At 40.9% G+C, this 26,481-nt stretch overlaps 2 protein-coding genes across 2 annotated transcripts; one reads left to right on the top strand and one right to left on the bottom strand.

Moving 5' to 3' along the window:
- Positions 1-1,481: 1,481 nt before the first annotated feature.
- On the bottom strand, positions 1,482-10,414 carry LOC119723203. The gene is made up of 4 exons (XM_038193764.1): positions 10,267-10,414; positions 2,796-3,089; positions 2,194-2,325; positions 1,482-1,978 (listed from the first exon to the last, which is right to left on the bottom strand). The coding sequence occupies exons 1-4, from the start codon at positions 10,412-10,414 to the stop codon at positions 1,482-1,484; spliced, it is 1,071 nt and encodes a 356-aa protein (XP_038049692.1).
- A 5,755-nt stretch (positions 10,415-16,169) lies between these two features.
- On the top strand, positions 16,170-24,309 carry LOC119722757. Its single transcript, XM_038193060.1, has 5 exons — positions 16,170-16,409; positions 19,311-19,514; positions 20,325-20,465; positions 21,632-21,726; positions 22,664-24,309. Exons 2-5 carry the CDS (start codon positions 19,352-19,354, stop codon positions 22,997-22,999), a joined length of 735 nt encoding a protein of 244 aa, XP_038048988.1. The 5' UTR covers positions 16,170-16,409; positions 19,311-19,351; the 3' UTR covers positions 23,000-24,309.
- Positions 24,310-26,481: the final 2,172 nt, after the last annotated feature.

Here is a 26,481-nt window from a genome sequence, read left to right as displayed (position 1 = left end):
AATTTGTGCATTTTGTTCGTTTGAAGCAACAAAAGAGTTCAAAATCTAATGAAGGATACTGAGCAACTAACCTGATGAAGTTTCAGCTAAGCTTCAGCTGTACATTCCGAGAAAAACAGCATTCTAAGATCTCAATTTCAAATCAAAAGTTGCTGAATCATGTTTTGAATTGTTTTGAATTGCAACTATACGCGACGTCGCGCACTGATCCGACGAATTATAACGACCACGCGCGCGTGTGCGTCGTTCGAATACTTGTGCGCGCTGCGCTGAATAACAAAACGAACTTCTAATTTAAATTTTCCTACGGTGCTTCATAAGAATCACCGTTGGAAATGCCTTCTTTCGTTGATTACTTCAAAATGACAGCTTCCCAGAAAGAATAATTTCACAGGGAGTTTAGTCTCCTTACTATCTTTCAACCAAGTTAGTTTTTCAACAATAATTAGGCCAGTTACTTTTCGGATGGCTGCAAATGATGGACTCTACCTTTAAAAAAAAAGTTGAATTCAATGGCAATTTTGAGCGTCAAGTTGCACTCACATCGTACGAGGGGCGAGCTTTGCTGCGTCATGTACTATTATGAATCTGACGACGGTAACCGGGATATTTCAAAACTCGGCGTGGTCTCAATTTCGGCTTAGGCTTGCTATTCAAATTGGGTCCCTATAATTTTGAAGATTCCAGGTCAACATTAGTCAATGTTTTCCTACACAATTGTCAAACTGTGTGATATAATTATGAAGCAATTTTTTTTTTAAATTTGATCGGAACATTCAACGATTTTAATGATAAAGCCAAACCGGAAACGAAGACAAAGTTTGAAAAATGGCTGTTATGTCTATTTCTTAGCCCGGTGGGTGTTGCCTGACCTACAATTTAGACGTCTGGGCGTCGGGGAATTGTCAGGTCAGGGAACCAGACTTGTGCACGGATTCTTCTTTATAACATGTATATTCTATGGTGGCCTCTAAAGTCATGTTAGACAGTTTATACATGCCTCCAGCCCTAAAAAAAAAAAGGTTCTACTCTGCTGTACACCAATCAGCAACTTGTGAATTAATTTAATTAAAAGTTCATCTACTCAAGCTGGGAAAAAAAGGTTAAAAAGGGTAATAGAGGGCGGGGGACAGTATGTACACAACACTACATTATGTTTTTTTTTATAATTTAAAGCTAACAGATATTTTGCCTAACATTTTGAGCAAAGTTCGTTTGATTTGAAAAAAAAAAATTAAAGATTGTTGGGAAAAAATGTTAACTGGACCAAGCCAGATCGGTTTTTTTGGGGTTCTATTTACAAACTCAGCCCACATTTTATAAAATAAGAATGTAGCAGTTCAGAACGAAGATTCCGCAAATGCAATGATGAGCGCCTTCAGTGCATTGCATTTTCAAAGGTCAGGGCCCGATTATTGAGATTTGGTGTGTGTGTGTGGGGGGGGGGCTGAATTTTCTATCTATAATTCGGAAAACCAAACTCACTCATTAAACAGCTTATTAAAAGTTATACAACCAACGGTTCCCTGAAGGGAACTCATTTCCCCAGCCCCAGCGTCATTCAACTGGCACGTCATCGATTTGGTTTGGTCGCCATCTTTGATTGTGTTAAACGAGGCGCACCACTGCGCGCGCAAACAACGGAGGGCGCACTGTAGGGTGAGGCGCGTCGTGAATTGCGTCACTACGCGGTCGCCGAGGCAATGGCCGGGCCCAAATGGGGAGCTGAACAGCCAGTTAGGGGTCTTAACACTTGAGTAAGCTGTCTGGTGAGTAGTCACCTGTTCAGGCGCTGTAGTCACCTGTTCAGGCGCTGTAGTCACCTGTCCAGGCGCTGTTGTCACCTGTTCAGGTGCCGTTGTCATTTGCTGAGGTGCCGTTGTCACTTGCTGAGGTGCCGTTGTTAGCTGTTGAGGTGTCGTGATCACAATTGTTGTAGGCTGCTGTGGTAAAGTTGTTATCGGCGTTGTAGTGTCCTCTGACAGTAAAAACAAATAGAACGAGGGCATTAGATGAATGAATACTCAGGTGTTGAGACAAACTATTAAAATCACAAAATGGAATTATTCACAATGAAATAAAAATGTAAATGCAGTATTTTGGGATGTTTGATTTAGTGTGAATAAACAATAAAAAGAACTGATAACGAATTCAAACGTTCATCTAAAAATCTAAGTTTTGCAAAATTCTTACCTAGCTTGAGTTGACAGGATACTAATGGGTCAAGGGTGTCACAACTGACGTCATTCATCACACTCCACGAATGTTCATGGTAGATCTCCATGCAGTTCTCATCGGTCCCTCCATTAGTTTGAAATGGATTCTCTAACATGCAAAAAAAATTAAATCTAAATTAACGGGTCTCGCAGTAACGTCCTGACGCATGTAAGTACGTGTGTCCACTGCGCGTGCGTGGTACAAACGGGTTTTTTTTTGGGGGGGGGGTATTTAAAGGAAACATGCATTGGAAATTCAGCTCATCTTGTTGTCATGCACATTACCAAGTGTTGCAAAAATACATACAAGCTCTTAATATTTGTTTTCATTTGAAGTGGCAAGAAAAAGGTATTTTTTCAATTATTAGCAAATCCTTTCAACAATAGAAATTCACTTTGGAATAATGTTTTTGGTATTAAAAGATGGGCAAGACTCGAGAATAAAAAATCAGAACAGCTGGAGTTTCGAATTAGTCTTAAGGCTATCGCGGAAAAAGTGAAAGGGGGGGCTGATTCCGCCCCGGCCCTTTTAGGGTTAACTTCCGGTGCCAATGGTTCCAACGCCAGACTTAATCTCACCAGTCGTCCAGTGACCGCTCGAGGATCCTCCTTCGTCGAAGTAGGTGGTGCTGGGGTCGTATCCCTCGCATACCCAGTGGCCGTCCGTCTCCACATCACGGCAGCCCAGGAAGGTGTGAGCGTCGTAAGCCCTCATCTTTTCCACCAGGTAGTCGGTCTCTGCTTGGGACTCCAACACCACCAGATCCCCCCCGATCCCGATGCAGTAGTCCCTAGAATCTTGCCAGTTTTTGCTCTCTTTGAGAAACCTGAAGCATTTCTGGCCCTGCACCTCCCAACCATCGGGACACGGACCTGATTGGAATAAAAAAAAAAAATAAGTGCGAGAGCACATTAGGCTCTGGTGAAAAATGCGACGCCGATGGCATACATGGAACATCATACTTTTGGTCAATTTTCTTTTCCTTCCAATTCTGGATACCGTCCAACCACTACACAAAATACCACGTGACTTTATAACGCGCCCATCATTTATTTTCCCTGCCCCTCTCTCCCCGGCTGCCCCAACCAAGACGTGCAGTGGTTTGAAGTGACAAAATCCCCACCCCTCGGGCACAATTAGAGTGACAATCTCCGACATACATTCGTGGGGTGCACTAGTGATTGTCTCATCCAACGCCAATGGTAACAATGTAATTTGAGTGACCAAAATCCCTCCCTGGGGCATGAAAAACGTGACCAGATCCTGACATCGGACCTGGGGCTGCGGGGGTCGGGGGGGGGGGGGCACTTGATAGTCGATCGAAACAAAACCCGTGTTCCGAAAGCTGTCTCAAGTTACAGACGACGGAATGGCATTTAGTCATTAGTCGAATGTTTTTGGTCAAAGGTTTTTAATCAATTTTCGGGGACAGACCGACCAACAGACCGACCACCAAGTGACATGTAGAAGCTCCTGCCAGAGCTGAAAAAGCGATGGCAATTGCATTTCGTAAAATACATTGGGAACCTAAAATTCGGAAGCTAAAGGGTGACGTTCGACATAGCCGTGTTCAATAGAGCGACTTTCTACTCAGTGACGTAACTATTTCTACGGCCGGGGCATTTTAGATTTGAGGATTTTGGTCCGCCCCCCCCCCCCACCACTTACCGACACAGATTTACGCCACTGGTTCTACTGCATTACCAAACACAGTCGATCGAAAATTGGCGTACATTTCGATTTTCTGCTTACCCTAGAGGAAAACAACTAATTACACGCTACGTCTAGGTAGCGTACATGTCATAACAATAAGGCATTCAAACTGCAAAGTCTAATGATTCAGGCAAAAACATTATTAAACTTGGTGTGCAACTGTTGTCGCTAGTTTCATTAAATGCCAGTCGTGATGACCTGTCTCGTGGGCTACGCCTGGTTCAGCACATTTTGATGAAAATAAGTTTTTAAGGAACCATCATCGGTACTCACGGTTACTGCGTCCTTGTATCCTTCACTTACACAAGAGCTTTTTCCCCCGGATTTAAAAAAAAAAAAAAAGCATACCATCATATACCATCGGGGAGTGCGAGTCATACCGAATACCTTCACATTTTATACTTGTATATACGTGCTTTTTCAAAATGTCGATTTTCTTTTCCGAGAGAAATTTAAAGGAATTTAATGTCCTGTAATAAATAAATTTGCTTGTTTGTTTTTGCAGGCCTTTATACAGTTTTTGAAATTGGTTTAAAATGGCACGTTCCAGTTCAGAAATTGCGCACACTATTCAGAACGACTTAGGAGCGTCCCCCTCTTAATTCAAAAGTTGAAATTAATTAATTAATAACATTATGTACTTGTCATGGGCATTTTTGCATAATGACAGACATTATGCAAAATAACCGCGCATACGCGTCGATCAAAACAAAACCCGCGTTCCGAGCGCTGTCATCAAGTTACAGACGACGAAATGGCATTTAGTCCATTAGTCGAATGTTTTTGGTCAAATAATTTTAATCAATTTTCGGGGACAGACCGACCAACAGACCGACCACCAAGTGACATGTAGAAGCTCCTGTCAGAGCTGAAAAAGCGATGGCAATTGCATTTCGTAAAATACATTGGGAACCTAAAATTCGGAAGCTAAAGGGTGACGTTCGACATAGCCGTGTTCAATAGAGCGACTTTCTACTCAGTGACGTAACTACCGATGGGGGGTGTGGATATATCCCCCACCACACTTTTTGACCAGGGCGATGGGCCAATAAATCATCCCCACCCTTTTTTTCTTGGTGAGAAACAAACAATTGCGGATTTTAAGGTTCTTTTCGAATTTCCCAATGCATTGTATAGCACTGAAAAACGGTGAAGAAACAGTACAAACGCTTTAAAGACGCGAGTACACATAATGATGACACTTGGACAAGGAACAGCGCACCCTAGTGTACCGAGGTGTCCAGCCAGCCAGCACCTCCCCCCTTCTTTTCGAATTTCCACGGCCGGGTAATTTTAGATTTGAGGATTTTGGTCCGCCCCCCCCCCCCCTCCACTTACCGACACGGATTTACGCCACTGGTTTTACTGCATTACCAAACACAGTCGATCGAAAATTGGCGTACATTTTAATTTTCTGCTTACCCTAGAGGAAAAAACTAATTACACGCTACGTCTAGGTAGCGAACATGTCATAACAATAAGGCATTCAAACTGATGATTCAGGCAAAACATTATTAAACTGAGTGGAAACCTGTTGCCGCTAGTTTCATTAAATGGCAGTCGTGATGACCTGTCTCGTGGGCTACGCCTGGTTCAGCACATTTTGATGAATAAGTTATTAAGGAACCATCAACGGTACTCATGGTTACTGCGTCCTTGAATCCTTCACTTACACAAGAGCTTTTTCCCCCGGATTTAAAAAAGGAAGAAAGCATACAATCATATACCACCGGGGAGTGCGAGTCATACTGAATACCTTAACATTTTATACTTGTACATTAAATTTTGTTTTAGGAAAAAAACGAATTCCAAATGTTTGAAGTTTTTGTGATATCTTCGTACACTCTGCGATTCAAAGGGATAAGAGTAATATAATTTAATGTATATATATATATATATTTTAATATAGGTTTTCCCGACGAATTTCCGAATTTTTCTAATCAGTTTCATTATCAGCCATTCAATTTCGCGTGAGTTTTGCACATGTGATAAAATTGGGGTTTCTTTATCATTTTGGGTTCATTCAATTTCATTTTTAGGCAGCCAAGATTTTGCTCTGAATGTTCGTATTCATTTTCGGGCAGCCTATTTCGTTTTGGCACATTCAAGACTTAACTTGTAGCAGTCTTAAATTAAGTCTTTGCAACCTTTTGACGGTTGACGCATTCAAATTAGCGAACATCTGTGCGCTTGTAACGTATAACCATGCTCTTCGTTTCTTATTCGTTTATGGGCAATCGCTTTCATCGTTTGGTAATTTAAATTAGTAAGGTTTTTTAATCGATATATTTTCGTATTTTTCTCCGAGGTTCATTTTCCCCCAAAAATCTCGATGACTGTAAAATTTACAATGTTACAAATTAACTGATATGAGGGAAACAAGATGTAATTACGAATTAATTAATTGAAAGGGACTAAGATAATTTCTTTTTCGCTGTTGATCTTTTCTGACTTGTTTAAACGTTTGAGCAAGGGGCATCTTTACGTTGACGATTTCTTGACGTACAAGACATGGCGACACGTAATGTATGGCAATGGTTGTACCATCGGGAACACTTCTCTTGCGTTATTTCTTAAATGTTTTCTTGCGTATGTCTGGCCGAACACTTACCGTATTCACAGGGCCCATGCAAAGTCAGTTTCTAATGCAAACCTTGAAAATACATCTTTGTGTCAAATTTAACCTTGTTTGCAAAGTTTTATTTTCCATTTTGAGGGGTGTATTTGGTGCCTCCTTCGTTTTTATGCTAATGCAAAGTTTCATATTCATTAGAAAACCTGTGATGGCATTCCGGGCATGATTAATGTTACACGACTATTTTAGCAAAAAAAGTTGCTAGAATGTTGCATTTTTGCTGTCATAACTTTCTTTTATTTGGTGATTATATGATGTGTCAGTACATGGTAGTAAGCCAATGACCAACCCTTTCCCACAAATGTTTTCAATTAGCAAATTTTGGATGAATAATTTGAAAGAAAAACCCCTAAACTGAACAGTGTCTTCCCGAAATGACATCACAGTGACAGCGCGCTCATACGTAGTCCGGAAAAGCATGGAAAAAAGTTTAAAGAAGTGCACTTTTGCAGCAAGATTAACCCCCCAAAAATTGTCAAATGTGTAGTTTTCTTACATTTCACAGTAGTAAAGAGTTGCACAATAATAATTCATGAGAAAAATTCATTGCACATACCCTTCAATTAAGAAAGAAAGGCATCTACGGATTGAAGTCATCAAATATGATTTACGCTAAGGACACGTGGGCCTATGAAGTCTTAAAAGATGTTTGACAAAATGTGAAATATGTTTGGCCATTAATGAAAACGAATGCCAGATCAACCCCTTACTAATGGTTTAGACGAAATTGAATGAACAACGCAAACCTTTTAATAGGAATGCATCTTTGATAGGGACGAGTGAAGCTAAAAGGCGATAGAATGCTCGGATAGGGAAAATTGAATGATTGTTTTTGATTGTCGAATGCCGATCTGCGTGATTTTTCAATTTCAATCTAAATTGAATGAGCCAGGCGTTAAATTAAATGAAAACTTGGTGAAATTGGCCGGGAAAACCTATAATATAATATATAACGTCAAGCCCATGTGTTACAAGTGAAGTTCAAGATGAAAATGTGAACAAGAAAGGCTATACGTTAAAGTTAGAATATACGTGCTTTTTCAAAATGTCGATTTTCTTTTCCGAGAGAAATTTAAAGGAATTTAATGTCCTGTAATAAATACATTTGCTTGTTTGTTTTTTGCAGGCCTTTTTGCAGTTTAAAAAATTTGGTTTCATGATGGCGCGCTCTAATTCAGAAATTGCGCACACTATTCAGAATGAATTAGGAGCGTCCCACTCTTAAATCAAAAGTTGAAATTAATTAAATGATAACATTAGGTACTTGTCATGGGCATTTTTACGTGCGATATCTAATTGAAAAGCTCACAATTAATGTAATGCTAGAAAATGATCAATTTAATTTGAAAATCTATTTTCTAGGTGACACACCCAAAAAGCAAGTACACACCAACTTTCAGCCATCTTCTTTTGAGTCGGTGAATAAAAAAAAATACTCTCCACCCTAGTAGTTGTTATAAAGATTTATAAAACTCAAGTGCTGAGGCTTTGAATTTAATATTTTAACTTTCACACGCGAAAATGCCATGTCTCCAGTCAGCTTTATGCTTCCCTGTCTGTAAAAGCTATTCTATAATTAACCTTCTCATTGAAAGGGTGTATCAATATTGAACGTCATTTTGTATGGATTACTGTGCTGTTGTTCTCTTTCCTCCTTGCATGGACTGGGGGGGGGGATTATTTCTCAAGCCTCCCGATGCTTTGCTGTGACTATTTCTAGGGACTGGGGATTTGGTTGTACGGACGGTCAGGCGGCAGTCAAAGACCGGAAATTAATGTAAGGTACCCGGTGCTCATAAAGAAAAAAGATTGAAAAAAAAAAAAAAAATTGGTTTTGTTTTTGTTCTACGAACAATTTTTTTAATTTCTGGTTTCGTTATAACAAAAGAAACACCCTACCTTATTCCGAGTTTGGGCGTCTGCAACCCCCTAAAAGGGCTTCATGTAATACCCACAAATAAATCGTCCCTGCGAGAGCCGACTTATTGTTTGACAGCTAATGATTTGAATGCTGTGAAGAAATAATCCAAAAACTAAACGTCGGTGGCTATTTTCGATCGGTGACTCGATCAGAATCGAACAGCTTTTTTTTTTCAAATTAAAATATCAAATGATAAAAAAAGTTTTTCCAGGTGAAACTCGAAAATAGCACGAGAACGCATCGTTATTAGTGCAAAGAGAACTAACAATATCATGTATTCCGAAGAGTGAAACTTAAGACTGCATGATTTACATTGAAAATCATTCTAATTTTACATTGATTTATTCTGGTTGTAAAAGGACTCTAGCAAGTAGAAAATCGAGCGAACCTGTACGTCTTGTTTCTTGTTTCAGTCGTTGGGAGTATACGTTTCGAATTGAGTGCATTTTATACTCTTTGAAGAAAAACAAAACATATGGAATAATGCATGGAACAGCCCAGTTTCTCTTGATTGTACTCAGCTTTACTCCCCCTAGTGGTTAGGGTTTGTGACTCTTGATCAGAGGGTCAGGAGTTCGAATCCAGTTGCTGGTCATATGTTGTGTCCTTGGGCGAGCATCTTCATTCCCACTTGCCTCTCTCCACCCAGGAGTGCAAATGGGTACCGGCATAAGCTGGGGAGTAACCTGCGATGGACTGGCATCCCATCCAGGGGGAATAGAAATATTCTCAGTCATTTTCATGCCACTGAAACCGGAGTTAAAAAGCCGGCCTGATGGGCCACATTGGCTCGTGACAGACTTTACTTTTCTCTCCCCTCTCCACTTCTGCATCCCGCCCTCCCCCTCCCTGTCTGCGAAAGTTTGTGATTTTGGGATGCTGCCTGGATTAAAAATGCATACCAATTTCGCAAACTTCTGAGAAAAAAAACCCGACTTTTATGTTGAGGACAAAATGAACTTGTCCAGTGAGAGCCGAATTGTCGTCTGGCAGCTAAAAAAGGTTGAATTTTATGAAGACATAATTTAATAACTAAACGCCTGTGGAGTTGGTTTTCGTTTGATGTCTCATTCAAAAGGGCAAATCTTCTATTTTGCTAGGAAGTAGCAATTAAAAAATATATATTTTTCATTTTACATTCGGAAACTAACACGGTGATGAATCTTTAAGGTAAATGTCTTGTTAAGATATCTTCAGCCCATCCATATACATGATTCGTTATCTGCTCCGAAAAAAATAATAAGCAATGCAATACAGAAGTAAAAACGAACCTAGTTATATTTGGGTTACATCTAGACCTTTGTTCCCCTTCTGTTGTTCTCCTTTGTTCCTATTGAAATATCAAACTCCAAAGCCTTTATGGGGTAGATTGATTTCTAAAGAGTTCCGTATGGGGTACATATAGTGTTCCGTTGTGTTTTCTGCCCCATAAGGAACCCTGTACATGCACAGCCCTTTTCGAAAGTCTTTCACGGACTAAAAACAAAGGCTACTCTTGCAGATAAAGGGGAACAACTTCAACATGAGGCACATCATGCGGGGGCCGCTCCCCCTTTTTATGCTAGCCTCAGCACTTTATAGGAGTTGTGAAAGAAAACACCCCTTCCCCGCTTTTACAAACGTTTTGCTAAAAAACAAACCCACAATAATTGAGCGGGGTGGGGGGAAGGGGGGGGGGGGTGCCACTCCCCCACCCCGGAAAAAAATTGAGCGGTGCACCCCCTCCCCTCTTAGTAACGCCATTGGGTAAAAGTGACGCAGATCGTTCGACTCTACTTACCGTTATTAGCAGGTGTTGTCGCATGAACTGCCAATAGGAACCAGGCCAGTGCCACCAGAGTCAAAATAAAGTGCAACATTGGGACTGATAGCTTGAGCTGTTTGCTGGATATCATCCATTTACCACCTGACGCCGTCATTGCAACCATGATCGCCACCCGGCGATCGCTGAACGCGCAGCAGCACTTCCTTATCGTCGGGATTGCCACTGTGGCTGTGGCTGTATCATTTGGCCAGGTTTAGTGCCAGTTGTGATGCGCATGCGCTAAAAGATTGATTTTTTTTCTTTCATATAGATTGGTTACTTGGAGACGTGGAGACGCGTAGTAGCAACGCGCTTCAGTGTGCAATATTACCCTCTTCGTCGCAAAAGCACATTGATTTTTCTTAATTCCTGACATATTATTAACGACCCATCAAATGTGTGGCGAAATAGGATTGCTAATTGAAAATGGCTTGCTTCGAGGTCTCCAAATTGCGTTGGGCTATAATTGGCGGGCTAATGGTTTAGTGTGTTGTATTTTATACCAAGTAGGTCGAGTCCAAAATTAAGATTACCAATCATTCTCATTTCATCCTGGTCATGCCCTCAGAATCTTCGAGGGTAAAGTATTAAGTTCAACTAGAGATAGTTGAGACGGTGTTGGGCCATGTTCGGTTTGATGGCTAGAAAACAAGTGGATTTTAAATTGATTTTAGAAGATTAAATCTAGAAATCTCTAATTGCTTGTAATTTGGTACACGATAACGTCATCATGACGTGATCACATTTTGCTCATCTTCAGTAGGTTGTGCATTCATGTATTCAAGTTGAAGTTGATATCAGTTTTCATGTTGACGAACAGTTCTGGAAACGATTTGGCAAGAAGAATAATAATAGTATACATTCTTACAATAACAATTGGTGTCGGGCTCATAGCCCAACACCCACAAAAAAAGTCCCAATCTCTCAGACGTTGAGTATTGATTACAGTTATAACATCAAAGTCAGCGTGACAAGGAGGCGAATACCTTGGGTTCCCATGACAGAAAAGCTGCCGATGATGGCGCTGATGATCCGCGGTGCATCATGGGAGTAGGTCGACATTCGTCCCCAAATTAATAAATAAGTCGCCAAATGAAACTCGTTGAGCACAAGGATATAAAGAACTTAACATTGCTAACAAATTTAGTTGGATTATTTTCTTTGGAAATAACATTTTTTTTTGTTTATTAAGCCTTGGGCTAACGTTTGTTAGCGCCCTGTATATTGTGAACGTCTTCTATTCAGTTTCAAAGAAGGAGAAACAAAATTCATCGGTGGCTTAAAGACATTTAGAATCATTTGCCAAAACTCAAAAGTGAAACTGCCAAAACAATTTGAAATATCCAACGTGATTGTAGGTAAAAAATAGGATCAAACATCCTGCGAAATCATTGCGCTTAGTATGCTGTCATTCTAAAAAAAAAAAAGAGGTATTATCGTTATTTTTCTCGCGTTGGTCAGGACCTATACTAACATCACGCTGTCAACGAAAACATATGCTTTGCGTCCAGAAAAATTAAGCTACATTTTCACAATTTGGTTCACAAAAGTGTACATCCTGAACCTTTAGCAGTTAAGGTTTTTAACATTCTTCTTTTGATATTGAGTGGCATTATTGGAAACAAACAAAATGCATGAACGGCAAATGTCATATTATATGCCCTTAAATTCCAAAAGATAACAGTTTTTTTTAATGCAAGATCGCTATCCATTTTGCAAATAAATATTTGTACTGCCGTTACATGCGTACGAGCCTTGTTTGTAAATATTTTAGTTTATTGCTTTTGAGTGTCATGCTTCGATGCTTACAGAATACATCTCGATTCTGCGGCCAAGGTGATGTAAACGCGCACACGTTTCCTCCATAGTGATGCGTTAAGTGTGAATAATGCAATTGTGTAACACGGTTCAGGAAGAGAACAGTTGATTGCATCTCAACAGTGATCGTTAAACTAAAGAGCAATAGAAAAGCACCGAATCAATCAATTTCCCCCCAATCTATGGTCCCCATGGCGACATTGCCTGACAACTTTCCCTCTACAGATATTATTATATCTTGCAATATCGTTGGATAATATGGAAGGCTACCATCTAGTTGGTGTGTCACGGTGTGTGATGTCACTATCAACAGCTCAAGATTTGCTTAATATTAAATTCACTATATACCCTCTGCACCCTTCAGCCATCTTTAAGTTTTCATGATATCACTTCGGGATGCAGACCCGTAAATCGAATTCCATAGACCTCAGCTATAATTACGAGTAGCCTACTTCCAAAAAAAATATTTAAAAATACTCACAAATATCCAAGGTATTTGAGACACCCATCAGATATGAAGCTTATTTCATCATCTTTCATTTTCAGGTTTGTTTTTTTCAGATGCAATTTTTGGGTGGTAATCCCATGACTTTTTGGGGAAAAAATCCATCCAAAGATGATCACCCGTAAAAGTAGTCCTGTGGCCCACTGCCATTTTGAAAAATGATGCGTGCGTTCCATTGCAAAATAGAGCAGTTTAGGGCCCAATTTCACCCAAATTTCACAGAAATACAAGCCCGCAATCCTGTGCACGGTTTTCACCCATCTTTTTTTTTACAAACCTTCAAAACCTTCAAGTTCATGGCCCACAAAATGTTCTGATAGCAAAGAACTTGAGGGCGTACAAATACGTGATTTGGCCCCCGTCGGCAATTCTGGGCCATGGGCAGGCGCGGATCCAGGAATTTTTTAGACGGGGGGCACACTGTTGTAAAAAAAAAAATCATTTGCTCCGAGAATTAATGCGAGCGCGGAGCGCGAAGCCCTAACGGCGTGGGGTCCGGGGCCCGCTTAAGGGCCCCGGGAAATTTTGGATTCTAGATGCTCTGTGGTGCAATCTGAGGCGATTCCTGGCTCCTTTCGACTGAATTAGTTCAGCAAAAGTTTTTAAGATAAGGATTTTTTAAAAACATACTCTTACTTTTACAAACTATTTTCCTCTTTATATTTTCTTGCTTTTATTTTTGAAAAGGAATTGTATTGACTTCGTTTTGTTAACTGTTGCAACGATGCGTTGTGACATTTGCTCCGAGGACTAATGCGAGGGTGGATCACGCCTGTCTTACCACGTGGGGTCCGGGGCCCGCTTAAGGGCCCCAGAAAATTGGAATTTCAGATGCTGTGTGGTGTATTCTGAGGGGACTCCTGGCCCCTTTTTCCCAGTTATTTGACCAAAATGTTTTAAGATTACGAGGATATTTTTCATTGGTTTTATAATATACTCTTTCGTTTACAAGCCTTTTATTTTTGTCTGTTTTTCACTTGTATGCCAAATATTTTTGTCTGCATAGTTATTTCCGTGCTTATTTTTGAAAAGGAATCGTATCTTGCAGTGATGAGTATAGGGCATCTGCCCGAAGACCAATGCGTAGCGCGAACATCTTTCGGCGTGGGGTCCGGGGCCCGCTTAAGGGCCCCGGGAAATTTTGGATTCTACATGCTCTGTGGTGCAATCTGAGGCGATTCCTGGCTCCTCTTCCCCGGAGTTATTTGACTAAATTTGTTTAAAGATTATAAGATTTTTTCATTGATTAAAATTACTCTTGCTTTTTACAAGCCTTCTCAGTTTCTTCTGTTCTTCACTTGATACCATGTATTTTCGTCTGCATGTCTTCGTGCAATATATTTTGAAAAAGGAATTGTAAAAACTTAGTTTGGTAGCTGGTGTAAGGATGCTTTCTATTAAATGTTCTGTTTGAAGTTGAAATTTTCAGTTATATCAACAAGAACAAACCACTTGAACATGTTAATCGAATTCAAGTTTAAAATTAGTGTAATTTAATCAAACTTAAACAGAGGAGCAACTAGCCTCCATTGTAACTTCACAGCTCAGTTTTATCTCATGACTACATAAATTAATCAAACGTCATCCAAGTTTCTCCCTCTTTTTTTGCATAATGTAAAATGCCCAAACATTTTAAAGAAATGTTCTTTTAATTCAGTCCAGTTTTAATTTCAAGAATAGGGCATATTACACGTGCATGTATTTGTAAATATACCATCGGCAGATAGGTGGAGCGGCAAGACAAATTGTGTGAGACATTGCGACTGGACATATAATTGACATTGGGTCTTTCGGCGCCATGGTACAATTTTGAAGGCGTATTCGTCATTTAGTTATGTAAAAAAACATTGCAGTAAATAATGGTTGACAATAACGTTGAGAAGTACACATCGGGAATAGGTGTATACCTCCCGGCTGGGACACGGATGCCGGCCCGCGTCGCCACCGGCGAACTACGATCAAATTTACGTCGCTTGCAATTCAAAGAGCAACACACTTGCGTTTCGTCTAGCTTGCAAGAGCATGTCTTGAGTGCTGATTGTTTTTGTCCTAAGAACAAACAGATCTCTTTTATGTACCAAAATTATCAGATTTGTATTTTCTGCAACGCCTAGTAACGTCAAAACCCAACTTTTGGATCTCAACTTTCTTCGTTAAAAAAATGTTTTATTGACGGATCCATGACCTTCAGGGGTGTTTCAATTTTTTCAGGGTTTTACATCGTTTCTCGAATAAAGTCTTTACGAATGATGACGTGACGTTGAAGAAGTCAATTTAAAACAAGGACATGTTTTGGACTCCGTGAAAAAGTATAATTTGTAATTCAAAAGCACGTGGAACTGATGGCAAATTGTTCTTACTAAAACACACCCTTGACCAATGGTGTGGTCCAAAGAGCAATGCACAACGTGTGTTTGAGCTGCATGTTCGTAGAGAATAAATCGTGTACATGTACGTTCTTACGAATCGGTTTAATAACGGTATATGCAGGGTGGGATCGCGGTTTATTTCGAAGCTTCTCGAGTTGAGTACGCAATGTTTGCAGGCTCAAGTTTAATATCGGTATTTTGTCAGTAAGGAGGTTCCCTCCTCTCCTCCTTTTCTGTCACCTCCTCCTCTTTTTCCCCCTTCTATTTTTTTTTTGGGACTCAAATTTGACGGGGGGCACGTGCCCCCGCGGCCCACCCCTGGATCCGCGCCTGATGGGCGTCGCCAGGATTTTTTTCTGGGGGGGGGGCGGCACATTCCCCCCTAAATCCCTGTACTTTCTCTAGCATATTCTTAAGCTATAATTTTTTTAGAGGGTGGGGGTGGGGGGGGGCGCATTTACCCACCCCACCCCCATTGACACCCTGTGGACGCCCATTTTGTTACATGTGTATAAAATTTATTTTTCATTTCCCCCCTTTTTCCTTCCCTCTTTTCTTCCTTTTTTTGCTTTTCCGGTGGGGGGGGGGGGGGGGGGGAGATGGGGGGGGGGGGGGCAATCGCCCCCTTACCCCATCCTGACGACGCCCATGTTCTGGGCCTATTTACACGTCTGCATCCTTTAGTGATAACTGGAATCCAGAACAGGTGTAATCATGTCCTCGTAGAACAAAAGCACGCACGCACCTCAAAGATGTGCACATGGCTGCAAAATAAAAAATCTATCGCGTAGTAGTTTTCAACGTCAAAATACAAAGGGCCAACATTTTTTCAAGATCGCCGAAACAACTGATTTCCGTAAAGCAAAACTCGCGTCTCGTCACAGGTATCACTGGACTGTAAAGAAAAAAAGTACATGTAATTAGAGCTAGAAAAAGTATACATCAAAAACATTTCACACTCACAATGGAAATATCACACAATGGGAATATCACTCTCCCCAGGATGCATAATTATGTGTCTCTCGTATGGAAGAAATACCGCTCTGTAGGATTGTGTACACATCACAAGCAGCTTGCCAAGGCATGACAAATGACAAGTAGCGGAAGTGATGGAGGCCTGCGAGAGCAAAGTACAATGCCCTTATGATAATCACCAAAGGCCTTGGCTATAGTATTAGTGTTCTCTCGTGCATTACACGCGCGTTGTGCAGGATTCAGTACATACAGCTATGCATTGAACAGGCAAACACTGTCCTAGACTGAGCACGCGGTGTCTTCGTACTAGAGCCAAGGAGAACTGTACCATCCAGAGGCCATTTTTAAGAAGCTATTTGAATTTTGGTTGCAGCCGGTCGCCAACTCTACGTAGGCTCTTAGTGGATTTTGACGACCGTTGATTTGGAGGGGACTGTAGTCGGTAATCAGTGGTAAGTGTGAATAGTGAAATACGGTGAAAGTTGATCCATGGTCCTCCATACACCAAAAAATAATGTCTCCCGTTTGCATTGATGCGGCCTTTGCGAGAGGGTATTTATATAGGCCCTATGCACCATTAGAAACCACATTACTGCAATGACACACATTTCTCCCTTATTTGTTTTCTATGAAAGTATGTTTGTGAATTAATAGGTTGATTTGCATTTGTTTTCGGCCATCCCAATGTTACTTAAGAAATCAGGCTAATTGTTTATAAGATGATAAGACAGACCCTGGGCCATATACATCTATACAGACGGGACACTTAATTAAGGAGTGTCCCTTCTCCGTCTCCCCATCCCATCACATCTCTCAAACCCTCGGATCAACACTTAAGTCAGTTGTAATGAATTGTGTGCACTGGTGAGCAATGATTTGGGGAGAGAAGATTTGGCTAAAGACATACAAAGAGGCACGTCCTTGGTTTGTTGGCACGCTGTCATTCCACAGGGCGCCGGATGAGTCAGCCTTCGCAAGCGCTGCAGCAAAATTAACATGTTGTCGGGGGACTGTTCAATATGAGGTGCTGCTTATTATGCAAAACAACTAGTCCCTCACCTAATGCACTGGTATTATTATTAGCCTATATTGTACGTATTATGTTACTGGTGTATGAAATGGAGTGCAGTTGTCAAAGCTTAAGCCAGTGCGCCCGAATGTTTTGTACATGACACAATGAAGTAAAGTTTTGAAATGTTCAATAAAGTCGAGCAGGAATTTTCAAATCGTTTGGGCCCCAAGGACGGAGACTTTTTAATGCATGATATTGTGTGTGTGCGCCTGTTTACAGACGTTAAGCCGTCGCTGATGGGTTTGTGACTCATTCGTGTCTCAATGTGGTGAATTTCGGCATGCGGTTTTCTTTGGCAAAAAAAAAAAAATGCATTGTATTGCTGATACTACCAAATAATCAAATAAAGGGGGGGGGTTGGCTATCCTCATCAGAAAGGGTCCAGCAAAAACCGTTCGAATGACAAGGATTTTGAATGTGCAACCTCAGGATCATCATACCAGCGCTCTAACCAGACATTTTTAACTTCTGAATTTTTGGGAGATCCTAGAATGTCAATATTATACATGTAGTAAAAAGTCACAATGTGTTATCTTGCATGGATACCCTATGAGTACTAGATTTAACAAAATTGATCTGCCTCTGAGATATTAGCCCGAATGGTATCTGATAGAATGCAATGAACACGCGTGTAATTTTTAATACATTTAACCCAAACGTACTTACCGAATTATTGTCAAAAAGCTTACTTGGATTAAAGATCGTACTGGTACTAGACACCCCATGAAATTATACCGTCTGGCTTGCTTTCATTTAGAAAAAATCAAGAAATGTAGGTGATTTCCAACAATCAGCCAATAGACCGATTTTTTTTAATGACAGTGTAATTTATATACTGGACGAATTCGTGTTTCTTGATCAAAAGGTTGTGCATGTTTTTTTTCGCTGTTTACTAGAAAAGCGTAATATCCACTGAGCTGAAACCTCAACGGGTTAGGTTGTGAACATTTTGGATTTTGAGTGTGCATTGAAAATGCATTAAATTAAAAGCGAACCAAGAGTTGTAATTTTGTATTAGTTATCCTAGGTCAAAATCTGGGACTTTCAAATGTGTGGTGATAGATAATGGTTTCACGAAACCAGTCTCGCGTGAACAAGGCTTTTGTTGAAAGGAGAGAAATGAATTACAATAGCAAAAAAGTAGGTTTCGTTTTAGGGGTTGGAGTTCAACCTCCTGACAGGAACAAAGTCACTGACTTCCAACTAGAAAAGAGAGCCAACAAAAAGGGTTGATGACGCGCACAACGACAAAGACATAATGTGGTTGTGTTAAAGGGCATTGTATATTTCCTGAAGTCCCCGAGTTATTTATGATTTGGATTGTTACCTTAGCATAATATCAAAGGTCTGGTTGAAGGAAACTAACCTAATGATTTACCGTTCCCGAGAAAAGACGGGGGAAACTAGGTTGTTTACATTGGACGCGGCTGACATTTTTTTTGGCATATGCATACGTATTTCCAGCCGGGTGCATTCAATGTATGGTCTTCGTTATGTGGGACAAATAATACACACATCGCCAATACGTCATGTTGCGGCAGGATTCACGACTAGCACCCAACAGCTCGATTTCTGAGAGTCTAAATATTGACTCTCGAATTCGTTCCTTGTACGAATAACACAAGACGGGTTATTAAAGGATGTGTGGGCATTTATGTCATATTTTTAAATGCTCTTTCCAGTTAATATCAGTTCGTTTAAAACGCGTTTTGTAGCCCAATTGGGCGCATTCCAGCGCCGCCCTTTAAATGGTTAACGTTTGGGGTCGATGACTTCAGTGAGGTGGCTGGGGCATGTCAAACTCCATGACGTACCCCGTGATAAATGACTTAAGGGTTTCCGGTACTAGTATGCGCCATGGATTGAATGCCAAAAAAATATATACAACCCACGGGGACAGAGTGGGTATTATTTGAACCTGGCGTTTTTGAGTTACTTTTATAAAGCACTGCCGATTCGACTAACATCATTATGCTCATTAACTATATTGCCGCAGCCGCACAAACTAAATGACTCCAGAGCATTACGTTTTGATGATGAAATGGAAGTGACAAGTTCTCTATGATTGCGGTAAATTATAAGAAACGGCCCAACCGTGTGCGCTTCAGAGTAGTTTTATAGTTTGAGGGCTGTCGAGAAGATTGTCACCAGTGCAAACTGCTGCTCGTAAAAATAAGCATCTGGAAAAAAAATCACACAACCTCCTTTTCACCATCGTTAATTAATTACCCAATCCAATCGAAACATCCATATTTCAACTGTTCGCAACATCTTTGTACAGCTTTATTTCCAGTCGTTTTTGTGTTTAACCAACGAGCGAGGATGACGACCGAAAACCTGAACGCCGTGTTCAATTTCTACGAGACGATCACCCCGCCGCCAGACTACCCCACCTTCGTGGACGGCTGGAAGAGTCTAGGCAGTTACGTGGAGACTCTGGATCATTATTTGGCCGCACAGCTCCACCGGAATGTCGACGAAAAGGGTGAGTTTTATCGGAACTTATTGGAACTTCATGCGACTTTAAAAGCTGCAGATGACACTTTCTATCTCAAATAATTAAAGCGGTCTGATGTTTCGATCTGAACAAGATCTGCTTCAAAGGCAAAACGACAGAGGTGTGCAAAAAAACAAACATGTGTTGACTCACAAGCAGTCAGGGTAGAGAGTAGAACACAAAAGAGGTATCAAATATGGGAACAGATCAATGTGGGTGAGGATCAAAGTGAAGGGAGTCGAAGAACGAACAAAGGACGGATTAAAAAGGGGACAGAACAAGGGGATTAATTGGGGAGGGGGCACACCAGAGTGGGTGAAGATAAGGCTAATAAAAAGTCGGTCTCTGGTCAGCGCGCGCGTCGATTTTAATCATGCGCGTCAAGCTTTTTTTTTCAAATTTTCCGCGGTAGCTACAACAGCGATCTCGATTGCTGCACCACCTCAAATTGCTGCACCACCTCAAGTTGTCACTCTGTCTGTCTGTCTGTCCCAATTGACCAAAAGTATGGTGTTCCATATGTGCCATCGGCGTCGCATTTAAAAGCTGGCAGGGATCATTTTGGTCGATTTCATGCAAGACTTTCGTGCAAGACTTCTTGCAACACGGCCAGAGCTTATTGTGCACTCGCAATTGTTTTCTCAAAAAAAATGTTTAGTAAATGATTAAGATAATTGCAAATTATCTTTTGGGCAATCAAAACAACATGTTTGACTACAAAACATTGCTCAGAGTCTCTTTGATATATAAGTCTCGTTTAAAAAAAAATCTCCCGCATTGTGTTTGTGCTCTGTGTAGGCAAGTTCCCGTTCGCCAACTTCTCCACGTTCACCGGCTCCCACGAGAGGATCATCACGGACTTCATGCACCCTGACCCAGAACTGATCAAGGCTGTGGTCAAGGGTCACGGCATGCCGGGAATTCAAGTCAATCACCCAGGTGATGCTTAGTTAAGAGAGTAGTAATTTCCCCCTTCAAGATATGGCAGACTCATTGTGAAAGTATTATTGGTTTTTGTATATTTTGGTAAATGTAAGAGTTTCCTAAACCAAATAGCGCCCTCCTGTGGTATTGTATTCACCATATCTCAAGAAGGCAAATGAGTCATTTGCATCGGTTGCAATGGGTGCGTTCGTTTACCTTCCCCGTTTATACGCTGGATAACATCATGGGAGGCCAAGAAATGAGGCTTTTCCAACGCTGCTGTGTATTTGCCTATAGCACTCTCACTCTATGGCAATTAAGGTCAAATGATTTTTTGACCTTAATTTTGGCGGGACTTTAAATACACTCCAGGCATACTGTCGTCTGCTTCGCTTATAAACTAGTTTTATTACTGTAACCAGATCAATAATTGCTGAAATCGGAGAAGGTGAGGTGAATTATCAAAAATATGTCCATCCAATTGAACATCGTTAATCATCGGCAATATTTTGTGTCGTAAATCTCTCCATTGTACTCACTTCGTATTCATATTCCCGCCATCTTTTATCTTCATGTCAACGAAATCGTCCATGTCATTACAACCGGACAGCCACCAGGGACCCACTCGCGAGCTGGGGCAGTGGTGGTTGACACCGGGGTAGACAGGGCCTACCCGTCTACCCGATATTCCCCAACACCGATGTTCCCTGATGGAATCCTTGGGATTAGGGTTAGGGTTGGGGCACATCGGTATTGGGGAACTTAGGTACTGGGGAACATAGGTATGCACCCGGGCAGACAGAGTATAACGACGTGATGGCTAACCGAACTCACTTATTGAAAGAGAGGTTCCACTGCATTTCAGTCACATGGATCAAGTTTTTTTGGACTTGAAGCTTACAAGCTTCCGTTGCGCCACGCGAAAGATTCCTTGGGTTGCACGTTACGTGAAAGTGAGCGAATGTGAGAACGTACAACTTGGATAAAACATCAGTGCCGCTTGACATTATGGTAAACGGACCCACCATTTGTCAAGTGTTCACATTATCTAGCTCCTATGGCTTTTAATTTTTATTTAATTTCGAGTTGGATATTTTCCGGTTAATTAAATTGTGAGCTTTGGGAATATTTAGTTTGATTATCAACAATGAAACAACGGATACGATCACCTTAAATTGCAGGTGGTTATGAAGAGATCGCCACACTGGATGGGAAGCCGATCATTCCAGACATGCCGCCCCGACTGGACTCACTGTTCATCTTGAGTGCTTACAGGGTAAGTAGTCAAAGTGCGGGTCATTTATGAAGTCAGTACGTGGCTTTGGAAGGTACAAAGCAAAGACCGAAGATGTGTTTGGAAAACAAGAGAAAGAGACAATGTCAAAGCTTCCTTAGTGCATGACCCGTTTTGGTGTCAGGTTAGCTCTTTGGGGGCAAATATTGGCAGAAGGGTGCTTTACAATGAATAGATGACAAATGACAACTATAATGATCGATGTTGTGGTGTGATAGAACGCAAGCAGGACCGCCTGCGGTCTGAAGACGGACAGAGCACACTGTCCGAAACGTTGAGTTCTACACTCAACCAACCGGTTCTTTTCAGAACCACATTTCTTCCAAGAAGAGATTGCGTTCCACATGATGTCCGGTGTTACCCGCAAACTTTACAATTGATCTCATTTGCCAGCTTCAAGTCATATGGACACAACTAAATAAATCCAAGATGGCGGCATCCGTGATTTTTTTTATTCTGAAACCAAAGGCCAGTCAATGACCATTTAGAGCATGTCACGTCATCTGATAACGGAATAGCTGTCAAACTTTTCTTGGAAATAAAAGGTGAGCATTTCCTTGAAAGGTGAGTTTTTAAGAAGGACAAATTCATGCTGTACATGTACTTTGGAGATAAATGAGTTCGCTGGGATCCGAATACGTATCCAAAAACTCAAACATCAACCACTAGATCGAGGTGGGTCTTCAATTTGCGCACGAAATGTAAACCTTGTAAAGTCATCTCAAATCTCGTAATATTCAAAAAAAAATTCTAGTCACGTGATATGTTTCAGGCATGCATATTCTGTTAAGTGACTTTACATGGTTGTAAAAGAAAATTTGCTAGTGGTCCAAGGGGCATCTAGACTCAAAACCTAACCCTGATTCTTTTGGAGGAAATTTACCCTAAATTTAGACTACTGTTTTGGAACTTTTCACAGAGTAAAGTCTCGGACACCGAACTAAGCAACAGCGGCGATCTGGAGACCACCTGGCGGCAGTGGGCGGGCATCAACGCCGTGAAAGAAGCCGCCCTGGCCGGGGTTAGCGTGGGCATAGCCGGGCTGTACAAGCGCTTCACCCCCGGCGAACCGTACAAAGCCGTGACGTACGTGATGAGGTGCGAGCTGGTCGGTCTGAAACAGGACGACAAAGCCGGTCAGGAGGTGGTCAAGATCATCAGAGATCTGGGGGCGCCAGAGGGTCTGGAATTGGTGGACAGCGCCCTCTATTGTCTTGACGCAGACACCATCAGTGTGGCTGCCAAATCAAAATAAGCGTGAGGGCGCTCGATTACCAGAAAAGCAGAAGAGTCATGAAATGACCAAAATATGCTGTGTTAGCTATTGCAACTAATCCAACTGTTCAGTGTCTTATTACTTAAAAATGCATGACTGTCAATACACCATCGTTATCAGCATCGTACACATGCAGGATAATTCTCACTAATTCTCAACTGCCTATAAATGTGCATGAAAAAAATCGCAGTTCAAATCTCTTTCATAATTCTTCATGAGCTTTAATGACTTTTCTTGTAATCCACTTTTAATCCTGATAAAACGTATATTTTTTTTTCGTCACAGTTCCAGAACTGGAAATGGTTTATTCAGCTGAAATCAGAGCAACATGAACGAAACGCCGTTGAATTACATCTGAATCTTCTTGAAACTTTTTTCTTTTCAGGTGAAATTGCTTTGCCTTTGAAAAGAGCAAACATCCTGTAAAACAGGCTGTGCATTTCAGAGTGATAGATCAAATCTCGTGTATTAAAAAACAGTTCTTCCATTTCCAATTCAAGCATTAGTCTAGCAAACTCTGAAAAACATCTGATCGCATAGAAATGTTTTGAGAGTGGATATAATACTCTGACATCGATAGGGCCTGAAAGTAAAAGGTCATGCGGTGAACTTCCGGAACTCCCCCGGCCCGCCTTTGGGTATTTTACACTGGGTTTCCCTTTCTCCTTCTGTAATTTTGGCAGACTGATTTCTTACCATAACCACCCAAAGAAAAACATCTCATGTTTTAATTTTATCTTGGTATTCTTCAAGTAAAATTGAGGCCAAAAAGCGAATTTCATAGTGTACGACCTTTCACATTCGGCATAGGTCTCCTTGCTCTGTACACGTTTCTGTTCACTTGCGTGAGAACGAGAATGTATAACGTTGTCAACATTTACCAGCCTACAGCGGATGGGTTCTAGATTTAGTGAGGTTGGCTTGAGCAGAGCATGGGTGCAAATCTACACACGGTCAATTTTAGATATGTTTTGCTTAAAAATTGATAACTGATGAGTCATTTAATTTTTTTTCACACAACTTTAATACCTTTCGAGACTCCTTGGGCTTCAATTTCACTTCAATTTTCACCTAATGATCGCCACAAATTGAAGAAATTCTCAAGTTACATTTGTCCGCATGTAGTTTAGATTTTCGGAAGTGAGACCTCAATGTTTGGTACGATATTTCTCCTCAAGTCAGGCAATTTAATAAACAGTTTCCACAGAGACATAGTAACAAGTTTACAAAGGACATTTTTCGGGGGTGATTTTCTTCAGAAGTCAATGACCCCCCCCCCCCCCCCCCCAATGCAAAAATCTTGAACCTTTGATGTTTCTATTTAAGGGTTCCGGAAGCACGCCACCATGAGTTAACTTTCACGCTCTATTGTTTATAGGAAATGACATGACAGATTCAGACTGCATCTGTTCAATAACATTGATGTATTTATCATTTATAAACAGATTTCTTTTTTTGCTGTTGATATATTATTCCAGGCAAATTTGCCTCTAAAACCAAAGTATCTATGACCAGCATGACATTTGTTACATCCGTTGTACAAAATGAAATTGCTATCATGTTAAGCTTTTGAACTTCATTATCCTCTGTCAATGGGAATATACAACATTTGCTTATGTTTTAATTTTCAGAAATGGTTGGATTTGGGGGGTTATTATTTTATAGCAAATATTGTTACACTGCAATTGTTTGAGGTGTTGTGTTCGTAGATGCTGGAAAAATCAAGAAAAACAATCATGTTTTTGAAGTCTAGGGCCCCGACCCCGCTTAACATGAAAGGGAGCAATTTATAGACGTCGGGGAATTGTAAGGTCAGGGAACCAGTCTAGCTGGCTTGTACCCGTTCATAGGGGTGTAATCGATTGCAAACAAAATGCGGACTAACTAAATATGGTAAGTTGGGGGCAGCATATTTGAAGAAAAAAAACACTTTTTTCCCAACGCTGGTCGGCCGATCAGAGTCAGCGTGGGAAATTGATACAAAAATTTCACTTTTCTCGAAAATGTCAGCACACCAGGTGCCATGATTTTACAGGATAAAATATAAACTTCCATTCACTAACAGTCCAGTAAGGTATTTCGTAATAATGTTTGGTAGTTTCGTTTCTTTTGCAAATGTTGTGTATACCATGTAAGGCATTTAAAAAAATATGTTGAATGGATGATTCGACTGTTCTTTTGTATTCCTTTATTTAGTTAATAAAAAGAACAATAGCATGATTCAATATAAACTTCCATTCACTAACAGTCCAGTAAGGTATTTCGTAATAATGTTTGGTAGTTTCGTTTCTTTTGCAAATGTTGTGTATACCATGTAAGGCATTTTAAAAAAATATGTTGAATACATGATTCGACTGTTCTTTTGTATTCCTTTATTTAGTTAATAAAAAGAACAATAGCATGATTCAAAGCCAGTGTTTGGATGTTGTTATTAATGTAAATCGAAAAACTGGGCGCAACTGACTGGATCATATTTGTATTCATGGTATACAGGCGGTCGCTATGGCGACTTCGCTTACATCGCCTCAATCTCAGGTCATTCCGAGTGGCTACGTCAGTTTCAAAACGCGCCCTTTTACCGTGACGTGGCACACTTTCCTCGTGCAATTCTAGTTCATGGGACTAGACGAGTTAAGTTTCGGATTCAAATTCGCATTCTAATACTTCCCTAAACGAAACACAATTAGAAAAGGAAATGCCCTCTTGTCAAAATAAATCAGTTCGTTCCACCGGGTGTCACAATGCAAACAGATCGCTACATACACGGATCGTTAATTCGCCATATGTGCCAACCGAATAATCAATCATAGGCAAGGGTACAAATATGAGGATAATAGTCAGTCGCAATAAACCACGTGTTGGTACTGTAATGACATCATGGGTTAAATCTGTGTCAACTCGTACGTGCCATAGCGTCCAAAGTTCGTAGCCCGACTGATTCGGTGGCATTATGCTGACACGTAGGCCTAATGCTTCTATTTTGGTCAACAATCGTCAGCTTTGATACGTTCAATAGATTTTTATGGGGGAGGGGGTGGTCGGGAAGCGAATGGTTAACTCAAAGAATTAGCCTGTTTGTGATATGGCGGACACAATATAGGAGGGCGTTGTTTGATTTGGGTAAAATCTTTTGTATTTACCCAAACCAAACAGCGCCCTCCGCCATAATATAGAATATTTTTCTAGTATAAATAAAAACGGCACTAATAAGAATTTCTTTAGAATGTTCAGTAAATTTGTAATTGCAGGGCGAGTCAAACAGAAAGTGACCAATAATTAGAAGAATTATTTTTTAAGTGGCTCTTGCCGTTGGTGGCACCACTTTCCCCCTTCATACTTCTCGAAAATAGGCCACATACACATCACCAAGGTCAAATCGTGGAACTAAACAACAAATGAGAACCGCTGGGGAGGGGGGGGGGCTGCATGGGTTTCAAGCCCCGAGCCCCTCCCCTTGGGTG

Source organism: Patiria miniata, unplaced genomic scaffold (genome assembly GCF_015706575.1).
Source record: "Patiria miniata isolate m_02_andy unplaced genomic scaffold, ASM1570657v1 HiC_scaffold_16, whole genome shotgun sequence".
Classification (NCBI taxonomy): domain Eukaryota; kingdom Metazoa; phylum Echinodermata; class Asteroidea; order Valvatida; family Asterinidae; genus Patiria; species Patiria miniata.
Note: the sequence above shows the minus strand (reverse complement) of the source record. Positions and strands in the feature narration are given on the sequence as shown.